This window comes from Salarias fasciatus, chromosome 18 (genome assembly GCF_902148845.1).
Source record: "Salarias fasciatus chromosome 18, fSalaFa1.1, whole genome shotgun sequence".
NCBI lineage: Eukaryota > Metazoa > Chordata > Actinopteri > Blenniiformes > Blenniidae > Salarias > Salarias fasciatus.
The window spans coordinates 11,811,536-11,829,473 of record NC_043762.1 but is presented as its reverse complement, the minus strand read 5'-3'; the positions used below and the strand labels follow the sequence as shown (position 1 = coordinate 11,829,473).

Here is a 17,938-nt window from a genome sequence, read left to right as displayed (position 1 = left end):
TTTTGCCTAAAAACTCTTTATTTATGTCTTTAATGCTAGAATAAAAAAAATTAACAAACATCTGAGTTGAAGAGTGCAGGTATTTTCTGGTATTATCTCATCCTATCAGTGTGTTTTCTTCCCTCCAGCACCGCGAGCGGTGAGGTTCACCACCAAACTGAACAACGTGGCTGCGACGGAGGGAAAAGATGCCATTTTCAAGTGTGCCGTCAACCCGTCGGACGCCAGCGTCAAATGGTTCCACAACGGCGCCGCCGTCACCGCCGGGTCCAAGTACAAGCTGGAGCACGGCGGCGGCAGCCACTCGCTCACCATCACCTCCGTCACTCCGAAGGACGGAGGGGAGGTCAGCGTGGACGCCGAGGGCAAGACCTGCCAGGCCTCGCTGCAAGTGCAACGTAAGAGTCTCCTCCCGAACGTCTGTCCCTGAAGGGTGTCTGCTGCTCCTCACCGCGCTCCGCTCCTCCTCCAGGTGAACCCGTGACCTTCAAGAAGAAGCTGGAGAACCTGACAGCGGAGGAGCAGAGCGAGGTGAAGCTGGAGGTGGAGCTGAGCAAGGCGTCGGAGGAGGTGCGGTGGATGAAGAACAGCGTTGTGCTGCAGGCCGGAGGCAATGTGGAGATCCGCGTGAACGGGGTCAAGCAGGCGCTGGTCTTCAAGAGCGTCACGCACGCAGACCGAGGTTTCTACTCCTGTGAGACTCTCGACGACAAGACGCAGGCCAAACTCACTGTGGAGAGTAAGAGCCACACACAACACACAGTTTGGATCTACCAAAACTTGGTCAGATCATTGTGTTAACACAGGCTCCAACACCATTCTCATTCTCTCAGTGAAGAAGATTGAGGTGCTGAAGCCTCTGAAGGAGACCAAGGCTCATGAGACGGAGACAGTGACTATGGAGGTGGAGCTCAGTGTGGCTGACGTGGAGGGATCGTGGACCAAAGACGGGGCCAAGCTGAAGCCCGGGGACAACGTCCGCCTCACGGCTCTGGGAAAGAAACACGCTCTGACATTCTCCAACCTGAAGATGGAGGACGCAGGCCTGGTGTCGTTCACCGCAGAGGGAGTCCACACCTCAGCCCGACTCATCGTCACGGGTAAGACTGCAGAGTCCGGGCCGAACAGTCCATTTCTTGATTTAATAGGTAGAGAGTATGTTGAAGTGAAAACAGTCATTTGTAGTGGAGACAGAAAGTCTGGGTGCAGTCTGACGATACATGAAAAAGCTGCTTCACTTAACCGCTGCCCTTGATTGCTCACTGTTTATCCTCACATGTTCTGATCCCACAGAACCGCCTGCCATGATCTCCAAGCCCATCATGGACGTCAGTGTTCCCGAGAAGGAGAAGGCGACGTTTGAATGTGAAGTGTCCAGAACAAACGCAGACGTCCGATGGTTCAAGGTGAGAAATATTTAATAAAGACGTCCTGCAGAGTGAAACGCCGGTGTCTGGCTCCTCTGTGACGACCTGATCCGTGACTCTGCAGAACGACGCGGAACTGAAACCGGGGAAGAACGTTGGCATTCACTCCGTGGGCCGGAAACGCACGTTAATCATCAGCAGATGTTCTTCTGAAGATGGCGGCACCTACATCTGTCGCACCGCCGATGACAACACCTCGGCTAAGCTCACCGTGAAAGGTAATCGCCGTTATTATTCTGCAGAAACCGCTCCGGTGTGCGTGCTCGTACGTCGTCTTCTGAGAGTCTGAGCCGTTGTGCCCCCTGCAGCGAGAGACGTGAAGATTGTGAAGAAGCTGGAGGACGTGGAGGTGATGGAGAAGGAGAGCGCTTCATTTGTCTGTGAGATCTCACACGATGAGGTGGAGTGCCAGTGGTACAAAGGCAGCGCAAAGATCAAAGCCAGCGACAATGTGAAGTTGAGACAGGAGGGTAAGTAAGACAAAGTGTTACAGAGTGCAGAGCCTGGTTGCATTTTTTGGAGGTCCGTTTACACAACAGCAGTTTTCAGAGCCAGGGGTTTAAATAACTGCTCATTCAATTAAATTCAATTGAAGAAATATCCCATATATCCATCTGTAAAATTCAAAGCCCTATTATTGTTATTATTACCATTTTGACAGTTTTGTTTTAGCCAACAGTTAGCCATAAGCAGCCCAATTCCTTTTCCAGGCAGAACCTACGTGTTGCTGTTCAGATCTGTGACCATTGAAGACATGGGTGAGATTAAATTTACAGCTGAGAAGGTTTCATCAACGGCGAAGCTCAAAGTCAAAGGTAAGTCAAAAACAACAAGTCACAGCTACCATGAACTGTACCGTCCGCACTGCTGCATGGTGTCTGTTCACCTTCGCCGTGTTTAACGTGTCTGCAAATGGATTATTTCTGTTGACCCTATAAACAGCTGTAAGAAAGGGACGCATTTTCATTGATATCAATAAAGGAAAACCATTTTTAATATGTAGAGTTTCGATAATTTTTATTTGCAACCATTTCTCTGAATAGACTTTGTCAATTTCCATTAATATTTCTTAGTTTTGTGACCCAAATGTAAAACTTTCCACGTTTTGTAGCTGGTGTTCTTTTCTAACAGTGGTGAAGCTGTCGTGATAGAAAAGCCATTTGCACCTTGCATGCACAGTGTTGTTCCTCATTGAGACCTGATGGTGAAATAAACACTCAAAAAAGCCAACAATAACAGCAGCAGGTCTGAGTTTTGCCTGCTGAGGCTCGAAAATGGTCTCCAGAGGGTTTGCAGAATTTGAATGTTGAAAACTTCCACATGTGAAAATCACCCCAGACAGACAGGTTACGTTGAATTGACCTCATGTTGCTGTAAACTGCAACTCCTCGCCTTGTTTCTATGTCAGTGCCCTGTAGAATCTGAACAGACGCTGACATACAAACAACCCGCTGACTCTGTCTAATGAGCTGCATCAGCACAAGGTCGTGCTATTTGCTTCAGCTTTTGAGACTAATGAATCATCATGTTGTGGCTTTAACATGCACTATATGGACAAAAGTATTGGGTCGCATCACTTGATTGAGGTATTTGATTCAGACTCAAAGCCACAGGTCTACAGAACCCATCAGCTCCTTTTTTATGAGCATAAAGAGCTACCTGGATCTCAGTCTGAGACCCCGCTGAACTTTATGCCTCAGGGTTTGTTTGGAGAACAAGTCAGGGTCATGAAAGTACCTGAGAGATAAAAATACGAAGAATAGAATAGAATTGCATAGAAATCCTTTATTAATCCCAAAGGAAAATAATTTGTACACACAGACACCCTGTTCCTTCCCAGGTTCCTCTAGCTGAGATCTATTGTCTTGTTTGGCCAACAAACAAATTGAGATCCCACAGACGAAAGAGGTGAAGTTAGTGGTAATTTGATGTCAGTTTTATTGGCAAGAGAACTCATGCTTGAAAACTTCTAATGGATGATGGATGACTTCAGAGCGAATCATGCAAAAATAATTTTTACCCTCAGAGGAGGATAAGGTTGAGAAATCCAGAACAGACTCTCATTTCTACAACCACTTCCTTGAACTTAATATGGATCACATATTCTATTTTTTCATCTCTCATGATCAAGACCCCGGAATGCTGGAGCTCCTCCTCATAGGGACCATTCATCCACCACACTGGAAGAGGGAATATACTAATCTATTCTTTTCAGTCATGTTGTGCCAATTAAACTCAACATTTGCTGAAAAAAAATCCAATATACTGACATGAGAAACATAGGTGACGGAGGAAGGAAGAAGGTTTTTCTTCTGCCTGGAAGGAACCTATTGAGGATTCACTTCAGGCATCAAGACTCTCTGTTGCACTAGTTGGAGTTAGATGATTCTAATAGAGTTGATGTCAGAGACAAAGATTAAAATAGACAAATAAGTCAATGAGACAACAAGATGATTCCACTTCATGACATGGAATAATGTCTGACTATGAAAAGTGAAAAAGAGGAAATAAAATCCTTTTCATTCCAGGACCATGAATTAGTGGTGCTTATCCAGATTTCAATCAGTTTACGTTGACTTGACAGTTCCAGTGAAGTTGGAAGTCCTTATTTGATATATTTAAAAGCACGGCATCATCTGCATAGAGTTATCAGCTTCGCCTTCTGCCTTCTGCGCAGCATCCAAAAGCTTCAGTGTGAAGTGTAGCATGAAGCTGCAGAGGATGAATGAGCTTCTCGTCAATGTCTGAGGATTTAGAACAGGAAGTGTCCCAATACTTCTGTCTGTGCGGTGGGCTCCCACGTGGCACGTCGGTGTGACCACTCGGTTGTTATCGTCACCTCAGAGCTGCCGGTGAAGTTTGTGAAGAAGCTCAGGGATAAGATAGCCATGTATAAGCACCGCGTTCACCTGGAGTGCCAGGTGTCTCGAGCGAGCGCCAAGGTGAGATGGTACAAGAACAAGACGGAGATCAAGGCCGGGAAAAAGTACGAGATCAAGAGTGAGGACGTGTACAGGAAGCTCACCATCAACGACGTGGACTCCGTGGACGAGGACACGTACACCTGCGACGCCGCAGATGACAAGACGTCCTGTAAACTGCTGGTGGAAGGTAACGCGGTGGCTCATCACTGTAAACTCAGTGCAGCATTAAACAAGCCATCAGCCTGCAGGTCAATGAGGTCTCTGTGTGTATCTGTGTTCACTTTCTGACTAATGGAAAAACATAAGGTTCTTAACATGAACCTTATTGTAACAAACCTGAACCATTTCTTCTTTTAACACAGGATGCACTGTCTCTGCACCATTTCTGTGAAAAAAAACAAATAAACAAACAAAAACTTAACAGATGCTGGTAACGCTTCCTTTTACAGTACGGTAATTACCATGTATTAACATGGTAATTGCAAGGTAAGTACCATGTAATAAGGAGAAGTTACTGTAAAATTACCATGTAATTACAGGGTAACTATGTTGCTAATTACCTAGTACTTTTAGAGTAATTACCAAGCCAATTCCAGGCAAATACCAAGTAACTACCTGGTAGTAAGTATTAATTACTGGGTAATTATAATGTATATAGCAACTATGTCGGTAATTGCCAAGTACTTACTAAGTAATTGCTAAGTAATTACCATGTAATCGTTGGGAAATGTAGACTTTTTACTAGGTATTACTAGGTACTGCTAGGTGTGTACGCTATGTATTTCCCTATTAGTCAAGTGTTTTTTACTACTTACCTGGTAACTTCTTAGTATTTCCCAGTAACTGCAACATTTACCTGGTAATTACGGTTGAACTGTAGACTACTGCAAAAGGAAGTGAGGCCTGTTTCCACACTATTACCTGGTAACTACTTATTCGTTACCCAGGAACTGCAAAAATACCTACCTGGAAATTACATAGTTATTAAAGTAGATTTGTACTGTAAAAGGAAGTGAGGTCTGTTTCCATGGTATTACATGGTAATTACTCATTTATTACCCAGTAAATAGAAAAATATCTACCTGGAAATTACATAGTTATTAAAGTGGATTTGTACTGTAAAAGGAAGTGAGGTCTGTTTCCATGTTATTACCTGGTAATTACTCAGTATTTAGCCTGTTACTCGGAAACTTTCACATACCCCACACACTTGTACCAAAAATGCAGCAAACCCCATCAGTGTCTGTGATACAGTGTCTGAACAGCACACTGTATCTGTCAGGAGATCAGAGTTTCCATCAAAAACCACCATCACCAGCCATCACATTACATGAAGATGAACGCATTATTATTACACTTCCTCACTCCAAACACCTCACTGTGACAGACATGCAAAAACAAGAGAGCTGCCAAAGATAAACATTTTAATCAAATGGAGTTCAACTTCTTATAAAACAATTTACAAAACAGTGCACATTTTCAGCAGTCAGGCACCTTTTTTTTTTTTAAGAAACAGAACAGATTTCTTTTGCAAAAAACAAAATACAAATAACAGTGATAAACAATCACTATAAATCAACATTAATAAGTACACTGCTCCAGTCTTGTGAATTCACATCATGTGTTTTCTGCAGACCCGTCTGGTCTACAGGAACCCTTGACCTCCATCATCCCGAATACCCAGGACCGCCGTCGCCAGGTGTTGTCACGTTGTCCACGTCCAGACTTGTACCTCCCTCGGCGAGATGAAAACGAGGACAGCACAACTGTTCCTTCTTAATGCTCAGGGTTTATTCACTTTAACACCCAAACCCCAAACGTGAGAGCTGAAAACATACAAATATACATATTAATAAACAGAAACTTACACAATAAACAAATATACACATTGCACAAAACACAAATATCTTTAAACCTTCAAACATACACATGAAACCGACATTACAACCGAATCATTCACCCAAGCCTGAACATGAGACCACAGCCACCCAGCACCAGCTGCAGAGCTCCACACTACCACCACGATAATGATCAATAAAACACCAAGAAAAAGGAAATATACTCACCTTACTGGCTGCTTCACATTGTAAGCCGTTTGTTTTTGCTCTTTTTACATACTTTTTGGAGCGTTTTCCCTCTCTCGCCACGTTTGTGTGCACCACTTAATGTGGTCCTACCCGGAACGTCTGCAGAGGGATAGTTCCGCCACTCAGTGACATTTATATTTAAGAAATTTCGGTTCTGCCTCGACTGAGAGAAAGCTTATTTATGGCAGAACGTCTGCAGACACTTGGTGATATAGTGATATTTATATTTAATTAAATTTCGGTTCCCACTCTAATGAGAGAAAGCATGTTTACGGCGGAACGTTCCGGGTAGGACCACATTAAGTGATGCACAGATAAACGCGGAGAGAGAAAATAAGAACAAAAAACTCCGTGAAAAGAGCAAAAACAAACGGCTTACCTCCTTTACAGTGTGAGGCAGCCAGTGAGGTGTGTATATTTTCGTTTTTCTTGGTGTTTTATTGATCATTATCGTGGTGGTGGTAGTGTGGTGGCTCTGCAGCTGGTGCTGGGTGGCTGTGGTTCAGGCTTGGGTGGATATTTCGGTTGTAATGTCGGTTTCATGTGTATGTTTGAAGGTTTAAAGATATTTGTGTTTTGTGCAATGTGTATATTTGTTTATTGTTTAAGTTTCTGTTTATTAATATGTATATTTGTATGTTTTCAGCTCTCGCGTTTGGGGTTTGGGTGTTACAGTGAATAAACCCTGAGCATTAAGAAGGAAAAGTTGTGCTGTCCTTGTTTCCATCACTGCGAGGGAGGTACAAGTCTGGACGTGGACGACGTGACAACACCTGGCGACGACGGTCCTGGGTATTCGAGATGATGGAGATCAAGGGTTCCTGTAGACCAGAGGGGTCGACAGAAAACACATGATGATGTGAATTCACAAGACTGGAGCAGTGTACTTATTAATGTTGATTTATAGTGATTGTTTATCACTGTTATTTGTATTTTGTTTTTTGCAAAAGAAATCTGTTCTGTTTCTTAAAAAAAAAAGGTGCCTGACTGCTAAAAATGTGCACTGTTTTGTAAATTGTTTTATAAGAAGTTGAACTCCATTTGATTAAAATGTTTATCTTTGGCAGCTCTATTGTTTTTGCATGTCTGTCACAGTGAGGTGTTCGTAGTGAGGAAGTGTAATAATAATGCGTTCATCTTCATGTAATGTGATGGCTGGTGATGGTGGTTTTTGATGGAAACTCTGATCTCCTGACAGATACAGTGTGCTGTTCAGACACTGTATCACAGACACTGATGGGGTTTGCTGCATTTTTGGTACAAGTGTGTGGGGTATGTGAAAGTTTCCGAGTAACAGGCTAAATACTGAGTAATTACCAGGTAATAACATGGAAACAGACCTCACTTCCTTTTACAGTACAAATCCACTTTAATAACTATGTAATTTCCAGGTAGATATTTTTCTATTTACTGGGTAATAAATGAGTAATTACCATGTAATAACATGGAAACAGACCTCACTTCCTTTTACAGTACAAATCCACTTTAATAACTATATAATTTCGAGGTAGGTATTTTTGCAGTTCCTGGGTAACGAATAAGTAGTTACCAGGTAATAGTGTGGAAACAGGCCTCACTTCCTTTTGCAGTAGTCTACAGTTCAACCGTAATTACCAGGTAAATATTGTAGTTACTGGGAAATACTAAGAAGTTACCAGGTAAGTAGTAAAAAACACTTGACTAATAGGGAAATACATAGCATACACACCTAGCAGTACCTAGTAATACCTAGTAAAAAGTCTACATTTCCCAATGATTACATGGTAATTACTTAGCAAGTACTTAGTAAGTACTTGGCAATTACCGACATAGTTGCTATATACATTATAATTACCCAGTAATTAATACTTACTACCAGGTAGTTACTTGGTATTTGCCTGGAATTGGCTTGGTAATTACTCTAAAAGTACTAGGTAATTAGCAACATAGTTACCCTGTAATTACATGGTAATTTTACAGTAACTTCTCCTTATTACATGGTACTTACCTTGCAATTACCATGTTAATACATGGTAATTACCGTACTGTAAAAGGAAGCGTTACCCAGATGCTTGCTTAGAAAAAAGACACCAATATAGAAGACTTTGTTTCTGTTTGTACATGTCTCTGTGTGCTGTTGTATCTGGGTCTGCTTGTGTGTCTGCATGGATGTCTGTGTGTGTGCATGTGTGTGTGTGTGTGTGTGTGTGTGTGGGTGTGAGCGTATGTGTGTGTGTGTGTGTGTGTTCATTTTTTTTTCTGTATATGTGTGTTAACATGTCTATTTTCATCTGCATGTGTGTTTGCTCGCTTCTGCTTGTGTTCATATATGTGATCATGTGCTTGTATGCTTACATGTTCCTGGTTTTGCGTGTGTGTGTGTGTGTGTGTGTGTGTGTGTGTGTGTGTGTGTGTGTGTGTGTGTGTGTGTGTGTGTGTGAGTGAGAGGGTGTATAGTCTCATTAGTTTGTCTGCTTTTGTGTATGTGCTTGTCTGTGTGTCTGTTTGTGTGCTCAGTACTGTAGTGTGATAATCCTTAAAATGCAATAAGGACAAATTGTGAAGTGTATAAATTCATACTTTGAAGCAACTATGAAATATTTGGTTTAATTTGTCACTAATGAATAACAGAGACATGATGTGTAAAGCATCCCTACAGCGCAACTGTTAACTGATTTCACTGGATGAGCTCTGCTTCCTGACGCCCCCTGACCTCCGCCGCCCCCACAGAGCAGTCCATCAGCATCGTGCGGGAGCTGAGCCCGGTGGAGGTGACGGAGCCGTTCGCGGCAGTCTTCGAGGTGGAGATCAGCATGGAGCTGGTCAAACCTCCCGTCTGGACCCTGAACGGAGTCGGCGTGCAGGAGGGCGCCGACGTGGAGATGGAGAAGGAAGGCACGCTGCACCGGCTCACCTTCAAAAAGACCAAAGCCTCCATGACGGGAGCTGTGCAGTTCACGGCCGGAAAGAGCAAGTCTACAGCCCAGCTCACAGTGAAAGGTAGCAGAGTCTCATACAGAGTCCCAGAGGGGAAAGACAATCTGTCTGCAAGGGTCAACACTTTGGGAGATACATCTGTTTTAGATATCTTCTTCACATTTGGTCATCTCAACTCTCATTATATTGTATTTATGATGGCAGTCATCTCAACTCAATTGAGGTTAGTTCCTGATTGGTCTTGGAAAAAAAGAAAAAAAGCAAGTGATGAATTTTACTTTTGGATTGAGAATTTTGACTTTTCAATTAATCTCAGGTCTGATTGGTTATTGAAAATGTTTTACATGTGAAGAACACATTGTGTCACTTGTGAGCTCATTGGCTTTTAATGGCTTTGAACACACACACATCACACCACTTTGTAAGGTTTATGGAAAACGTGTGATTTGGGTTAAAATGATCTCTTTTAACCTGGCACGTAGTCGTAATGGCAACAGTAAACATGTCAAAGTGTTGAGAGACAACTTCTCTCAAACCTCACAGTTTAAGGCAAATGTTACAGAAAATGATCATTTCTGATAGGAAAATTGGTTATCTTCCATTCTATGTGGATTCCAAAACAGTCAGATTTCTACTTTAGACACTAGAGGCCTCAGTTTGTAAAACGAAAAAAAAAAAAAGGTGGGATTTTTATTCGACTCCATTATAACTGACAGCAAAAGTCAACTCAGTTTATAAAGGCAGTTGATACACAACACACAAACTGTCACTGAAGTGTCTGGAGGGGTCAAACATAACTTAGTACACTAAGATGGAGGCAATGTGAATTAGAGGGCGCGCCCAATTTTTTTTTTTTTTTTTTTAATTTTATATTTGTTGAATTTAGTTAGTTTTATGTCCACTTTGAAATTGTTGAAGATGTTTTATTTTCAACATTTACAGCAGGAACATTCTAACCAGACTGTCATTTGAACTACGGTTTCTTGTTAAAATGTGTTTGCTGAGCATTTTTACTCCCTGACATTACATTTACTGGCTGACTCTTAAAGTCTCATCTCACAATGTGTCCTAATCTCAGAGCGTCCCCTGGAGATCGCGGAGCCCCTCAAAGACGTGAAGGCGAAGGAGAAGAGCTCGGCCATACTCAGCTGCAAGTTCTCTGCTCCGCCCAAAGACGTCAAATGGTTCAGAGGGTCGGTTCCTCTGTCAGCCTCCGACAAACACAACATGAAGCAAGACGCCACGCGGGCGCAGCTGACCATCCAGAGGCTGACGGAGGAGGACAGCGGGGAGTATCGCTGTCAGTCCGGACCCGCCGAGACGAAGGGAAAACTCACAGTAGAAGGTACAAAAGGATAGAAAACATGATAACCAGTCGTCATGAACCAACACTGACCGCTTTACTCTTCCCTTTCAGTGCGCGACATTCAGATCACAAAGCACCTCGCGGATACGCAGGTGGACGAAGACGGCGACGCCTCCTTCACCTGCGAGGTGAACTACGAGGACGAGGAGGCGCAGTGGCTCCTCAACAACAAGCCTCTCTGCACCAACGAAGTGAACTCCATCAGCCACGAAGGCAAAGTTCACCGGCTCGTGCTGAAGAACCTGGCGCCCCAGGACGGAGGAACCATCACCTTCCAGGTCCGCAAGGTCAAAGAGTCGGTCACGCTCAAGGTCAAAGGTGAGGACTTTTACTCTTTTAAACAAAGGTTTGTGTACATTTTCAATGACATCAACGCTTTACTTTCAATTCTAATGTCTTCCTTTGGCAATCAGAAGTTACATGAAAACGCACTGGTATTGGTATTGGTTTTTCTAAACTAAAAAATACAAGAAAATCATTTTACAGAGCTTCACATTTATTAAACAAGACAATTTTTTGGTCATCAAGTTCACAACAAAAGAAAACAAAAAAGACACAAACAGAATACAGTTTTTTAGATGTTACAAGAATAAAAATGACTTGTGGAGTTCTTCAGGGTTCAACTCTGGGTCCTTCTTAGTTTTACTTTACTCTTTCATTCAACAACTGATTAGTCCCCGAAGGGGTGTGGTTGAAGAAGTTCTTTTGATTCTTCTCAGTCCTCTTCTAATCTATGTATTTATATGTACTTGTGTGTGAAATATTTAGTCTGGAATCTGCTTTAATTTTTATGATTGTTTTCACATTTAAAAATTTGAATATTAAAAAAAATCAGTATCATGTCACTTTTTCCAGACTATATTTTATCATGAATATAAATTCTCTTCTTGTGGCTTTGGTTCACCCAAAAAGGTAAACATATAACTTTTCCCAAAGTCACTTTTTCCCCTCTGAACTGCAGAAAAGCGTGCGGAGTTCCTGAAGTCTCTGGACGATGTCACCGGAGAAGAAAAGGGGATGATAACTCTGGCCTGCGAGGCTTCAAAGCCCAGAGTTTCCCCCATTTGGAGAAAAGAAGGTAAAGTCTTAAAAGCCGGACCAAAATACGAGCTCCTCCACACGGGAAAGTCTCTGGGACTCATCATCAAGGATGTGACCAAAGACGACGCCGGAGAGTACAGCTGCGACCTCGGCACCGAGGTTTCCAAGTCCAAGGTGACGGTCCGAGGTGGGTTTGTCTTCCATGTCAACCAACACTGTCACAGCGTGTTATGTTTCAATCACAATTCCAATATAAAAACCATTGGAAATACATTTGAAAACCATTCTCTGTTACTGCTTCTGAACATCTTTGATAATAAACACTACATAAAGTCATCGTTCTTGCTGTCATTGATGTCTTCTGGCACATCAAGTCTTTTGATTTCATTATTTCTGCCTGCAGAAATCGGCATTGGGATCACGAAGTGGCTGAAGTCGGCCGAGGTGAACGAGGGCGAGTCCTGCAGCTTCGAGTGCATCCTGTCTCGCGAGAGCTCGGACGAGACGTCCTGGACCGTCAACGGTCAGAGCGTTAAAAGTGGCGGTCGCTTCAAGATCTCCAATAAAGGACGCAAATACATGCTGACCATCACGGATGCAAGACCTGCTGACGCCGGAGAGGTGGTGTTCAAAATCAAGGACCTGTGCTCCAAAACCACCTTAGCAGTGGAAGGTAAGATCTGTAACAGTGAGCGAGAAGCTTTCATAGAATGCGAGGTGATATATTCATCGTCCCGTTGCAGGCAAAGCTTCGTCTATATTGAAGGAACTGCAGAACATCAGCGTCGTTCACGGGGAGGACGCCGTCTTCACCTGCGAGGTGACTCAGGCAACCGCCACTGTGAAGTGGGCCAAAGACGGCAAAGCCATCAAAAAGAGCCAGAAGTACGAGCTGAGTCAGCAAGAGAAAGTCGTGAAGCTGACCGTCCGCAGCGTGTCGGCTCAGGACTCTGGAGAGTACAGCTGTGAGGTGGTCGGAGGAGCAACCACCAGAGCCAAGCTGGAAATCAAAGGTGAGGCTGAAGAGGACACATCGCACTTTGGATCAGATTTACTAAGATCCTTCATGAAGGATCGTCGTCAACTCAGGGAAATAGATCGCGCCTTTATTTGTGAGGTCGCGTTCCTGTGGCTGTGAACGGATGTATTTTCTCTGCAGAACCGATCCATAAGTTCACTAAAGTGCTGTCGGACGTCCAGGCGGACGAAAAGAACGCGGTGACGCTGCAGTGCGAGACGGCTCAGAGCCCGTCCGCCGTGGTTTGGCTGAAAGGTCACGCGGAGCTGAAGGCCGGCGGCCGATACCAGATGACGCAGAAGGACGGCGTCCTGACTCTCACCATCAAACAGCTGGAGGAGAAAGACACCGACATCTACACCTGCGACGTGGGCACAGCCAAGAGCATGGCCAAAGTCACAGTCAAAGGTGAGAACGCTCAAAAGTTCCCCTCGGCTTTCTGGGTAAGTTTCTGGCCTTTTTTCTGGTTATCCTGAGCTGTGTTTGAAGTAGCACTTCCCTACTGTTTTATCTGTGGATCAAGAGTCTTTGCATTACGCCAATCATAGTTTTGGTTTTCACCTTTGTATAGCCTTCAGGTTGGCACTGGTCAAGAAGAGACAGTTTTCATGTGGTAGATGAATATTACTGCCGAATCGTATATATTTTTAGACACTTCATTGTGAACTGCAGAATGGAGTCCCTGATTTGAAATGTTCACTTTTGGATTTGATGTCTGTTTGTGCCTCTTCGAGTTCGTTTGCCTGGAAAATGTTCGTTGGGCCTGATGTTTGGTTTCCTTCACATTTCAATAGTGAGATGGAAGTATTGGATGTTGCTTGAGTTGACAGACAGTTGGCTGCATTTTGTTTTGCTCTTCAGTGTTTTCATCGTGCTTCACTTCTATTCATAATTGTGGCTTGTTTACCGCTGATGGACACGTCTCTTAACTAAACTTGATTTTTACTCAAGATGAGTGTGTTTAGTTAGACTCGGGATGTATTTCTGATTGTTTACATGTAGCTGTAGGAGTCTTTCTTCATAGATTATTGAATTCCTGCAGCAGTAGATTAATTTACACATACACAGGTAACCTTGTGAGCATGTTTCTTAATTGTGTGATGAAGCTGAACTACCTGGTAAAAAGCCCCCTCCCATGCAGACTAAGGGAGATGGTGCACACTCCACACTGAGAGAACCATGAATATTAACCCCTGAGTCACCATGCAAACCGCTTCAAAAGAATTCAACAACTCCGAGCCGCACGTCATCAAAATCCTGAGTCAGCAGACTCTGCACGGACTCCTCGTGTCTGATGTTCTGGAACCTTGAAACTTGTTGCTTGTGTCCTCGGATGTGGATGAGTCCATTAACAGTCTGGATTTATTGTTTAAAATGCTGCAAATGAAGCGATCGTGACAAAATCTGCTGTGTGTTTCCTGTCAGAATGTGTCGTTACTGTCGGACCTGCTTTGTTTTGTTTCCGTTTTTTTGCACATCCACAGAATGAATGCCATCTGTCAGCACGACACACACGCAAACACACACTGTGTTGTTCATGCATTTTTGAGAAGACGTTATTCTTGGAATGAGGATTGAGGTTTTTTTTTAGAGTGAATTGTGAAGATGCATGACCGAGAGGTGTCACTTCAACTCATCCGTCGTCATCATCGTCTTTCTCTTCATCACCATCATCATCATCACCGCCCGTGGTCATCCTTCACCACCAGGATCAAGCAGCTGTGTGTGATAACGTGCTGACTGTGCGTCTGATTTTAGCGCCGCCGGCCTCCTTTACCGAGAAGCTCAAAAACCAGGAGATGAAGGAAGGAGAGACGGCGACGCTCCGCTGTCAGTTATCCAAACCTGCAGCTGGCGTCCAGTGGAAGAAAGGCTCCGAAGCTCTCAGACCGGGAGAAAAGTACGACATGAAGCAGAAGGAGACCTCGTGCATCCTGCAGATCAGGAACCTGCAGGTTGAAGACGGCGCCGAGTACTCGTGTGTGTGCGGGGATGAGAAAACAACAGCAAGCCTGAAAGTCACGGGTACAGGAGTCTCACGTCCGTCGCCCTCTGTTGTCTCTTTATCATGTCGACGCCTGATTCTGACGAACTTGCTTGTGCAGCGTTACCGCCGACCTTCATCCGGCCGCTGCAGAGCCAGGAGGCCGAGGAGGGAGGCAGCGTGACTCTTCGCTGTGAGCTCTCTAAATCCGGAGTCCCAGTGGAGTGGAAGAAGGGATCCGATGTCCTGAAGGCCGGAGAGAAGTACCAGGTGAAGCAGGAGGCCTCAGTGAGCGAGCTGCTCATCGACAAGGTGCAGCCAGGAGACAGCGGAGACTACAGCTGTGTGTGTGGAGAGCAGAAGACCACAGCCAGCATCAGCATCAAGGGTAGGAGGAGGACGTCGGACGAGTCTCGCTTGACCAAAGCTTTTTTTTACATTTCTATTTTGTGTGGCAGCTTTTCATACATGAGCATCCAAACACATTTGTTTTGGCGTCTACGTATTGTTGTAGAGTCCAGTCTGGCAGTGTGTGTTTGTCTTATTTGGAGGACTTTCCTCTTTAATTCCAATTTCAAAAATATCACTATCTGGGGTGAAATGTAGATTAAAGCAGAATGCATCAACATTGAAATCATTCAACGTCTGCATTTACCACTGTGTGAAAAACTGCACAGGAAAAAAGTGCATCTGCTCCACAACATCATTCAAGTCACAAAGAATTTGTGGACTTCCTACTGTGAGTGAAAGATTCAGAGAATCTGGACACAACAAACAAGATTGAAAACCAAGATGGGATTTTCAGACTTTCAGGAAGAACAGCCATGAATGTGGACAGAAAGCTGAAGTGGAAACCAGGGACACTTCTGAACACCATCATCTGTGAACACTGCTCAGAACCATTGTCTGTGGACACCTCTGACACCCATCACCTCGGGACACCTCTGAAAATCGCCTTTTGTGAACGCTCCTTGAAACCACTGTCCTTTAACACCTCTGGAAACCACAGTCTGGAAACACTTCTGAAACCTGTCATCGATGAACACTTCTTAATCCCTGTTTGTGGAAACTTCTGAAAACCATGGCTCTTGAAGACTTCTGAGAAACAATCTCTGAAGACTTTGTGAGGACCATTGTCAGTGAGCACATTAGAAAAAGATCATCTTCCACCTCTGAAGAAAACTGATAAGTACTATAAAAATGAACTGAAACTTTAAAAAGGGATTTGAATAATTCTCAGGTAAATGCAGACTTTACATGATTTGCACCTCATTGCTTTTTTATGCTTTATTTACATTTTAACCAACGTACAAACTTTATTGTGAGCTGTGGGTTGTATTTGTGTTCTATATTGTCTTGTCAATGCTGCTGCGGCTGATAACTAACTGACCGCTGCCTGCTTAGTCCGACCAGCGACCTTCATCCGGCCACTGCAGAGCCAGGAGGCCGAGGAGGGAGGCAGCGTGACCCTGCGCTGTGAGCTCTCTAAATCCGGAGTCCCAGTGGAGTGGAAGAAGGGATCCAAGGTCCTGAAGGCCGGAGAGAAGTACCAGGTGAAGCAGGAGGCCTCAGTGAGCGAGCTGCTCATCGACAAGGTGCAGCCAGGAGACAGCGGAGACTACAGCTGTGTGTGTGGAGAGCAGAAGACCACAGCCAGCGTCAGCATCAAGGGTAGGAGGAGGGCTCAGTGAGGCGCGTTAGCAGTTTGTCTTGTTCAGATACACACAGACTTACAACAGCATTAAAATCTGTCTCAGTTAATCAGATTACACATTATAGGTTTGAATTAATTCCTTTATGAAGGGCAATTCACCTTCATTATTTCCTTAACAGTAAATAGAGATATCACTTTGTTCAAATAAGGGTACAATGCTTCTGAACCTTATGCTACATATCACATCAACATTATTTTCTACTTAAGTGGGAGAACTGGATCTGAACTTGCTGAACTTCTATAACTCATCCAGCAACCTTTTTTCCTCAGAAGATTCTTATTCTCTCCTTTGAGCCTCTGAAAAAAGCTGTAGGCCTACTCTCCATTGTAGCTAAGCTGGTGGACACACCCACTCGAAGCAGATTACTAAAGATAGAACGTCCCAAACAAAATCTCTGGAGAGTTCCACATGTCTGCTTATTTCTTTGACATATGCAAAGATAATTTTAACAACCTGAAGCCCCCTCCTGTGAACTCTGGTGTCCTCGATGAATGAAGTTCTGATCTCCAGGTTAGAAACCACTGCACTGGATTATTAGATTAGATCTTCCTTCATCTTTAATCAAGATGGAAGTCAACTGAGTGCTCCATCTGTGTGTTCACACAGGAACAGGTGTGAGAGTGGTTGATCTGTGCTGTGCCACCACACAGTGGATGGACCTGTGTAGATTAAAAGAAACTGAGAATCTTAAAGAAACTGAGATTTGTGAGCTTGTCACACCAATGCAGGAAACATACATATTTATATCAGGCATTAATCTGTCAGACACGTTCAGAGAGGAGACAGATTTTGATGTCAGCTGTGGAAACACATTTATTTAAGAGTCTGGATGTCGCTGTGGATTACAGTTTCTCTGCGTTTGTCTGCTTTTGCGTGTATTCCTGTGTTTTGGATCATTGCATGCTGCTGATAACTAACTGACCGCTGCCTGCTCAGCCCGACCAGCGACCTTCATCCGGCCGCTGCAGAGCCAGGAGGCCGAGGAGGGAGGCAGCGTGACTCTGCGCTGTGAGCTCTCCAAAGCCGGAGTCCCAGTGGAGTGGAAGAAGGGATCCGAGGTCCTGAAGGCCGGAGAGAAGTACCAGATGAAGCAGGAGGCCTCAGTGAGCGAGCTGCTCATCGACAAGGTGCAGCCAGGAGACAGCGGAGACTACAGCTGTGTGTGTGGAGAGCAGAAGACCACAGCCAGCGTCAGCATCAAGGGTAGGAGCAGGACGTCTGGAGCCACAGATCCGCAGGGCTTCTGCACAAACTGCTTGCACCAGCTTCATTTAAAAGGGACTAAGCTCATCTATCCTGTTTCATTTTAATAGTTTTCTACCTTCCTGTGTAATGTCAGTGGAGCTGAGCTGCGTGCATTCTTGAAATTGTGTGAGATTAGCAGACGTTTCCCAAATGATCAGCCTCGGTAGGGTTCACATTGAAAGAAATATTGATCACTAACAGGATTATGAAGTTCT

At 44.1% G+C, this 17,938-nt stretch overlaps 1 protein-coding gene across 1 annotated transcript in view; it reads left to right on the top strand.

Annotated features, from left to right (window-relative positions):
• Nucleotides 1-17,938, top strand: part of obscnb (obscurin, cytoskeletal calmodulin and titin-interacting RhoGEF b) — a 79,603-nt gene that overhangs the window by 17,596 nt on the left and 44,069 nt on the right. Inside the window, exons 18-36 of the mRNA XM_030114471.1 lie at nt 129-398; nt 473-739; nt 834-1,100; nt 1,294-1,406; nt 1,492-1,645; nt 1,736-1,901; nt 2,142-2,242; nt 4,272-4,538; nt 9,148-9,417; nt 10,433-10,699; nt 10,772-11,038; nt 11,682-11,948; nt 12,165-12,434; nt 12,505-12,774; nt 12,921-13,187; nt 14,538-14,804; nt 14,885-15,151; nt 16,168-16,434; nt 17,415-17,681. Coding sequence (XP_029970331.1) covers nt 129-398; nt 473-739; nt 834-1,100; nt 1,294-1,406; nt 1,492-1,645; nt 1,736-1,901; nt 2,142-2,242; nt 4,272-4,538; nt 9,148-9,417; nt 10,433-10,699; nt 10,772-11,038; nt 11,682-11,948; nt 12,165-12,434; nt 12,505-12,774; nt 12,921-13,187; nt 14,538-14,804; nt 14,885-15,151; nt 16,168-16,434; nt 17,415-17,681 — 4,551 coding nt within the window. The remainder of the gene's footprint in view (nt 1-128; nt 399-472; nt 740-833; nt 1,101-1,293; nt 1,407-1,491; nt 1,646-1,735; nt 1,902-2,141; nt 2,243-4,271; nt 4,539-9,147; nt 9,418-10,432; nt 10,700-10,771; nt 11,039-11,681; nt 11,949-12,164; nt 12,435-12,504; nt 12,775-12,920; nt 13,188-14,537; nt 14,805-14,884; nt 15,152-16,167; nt 16,435-17,414; nt 17,682-17,938) is intronic.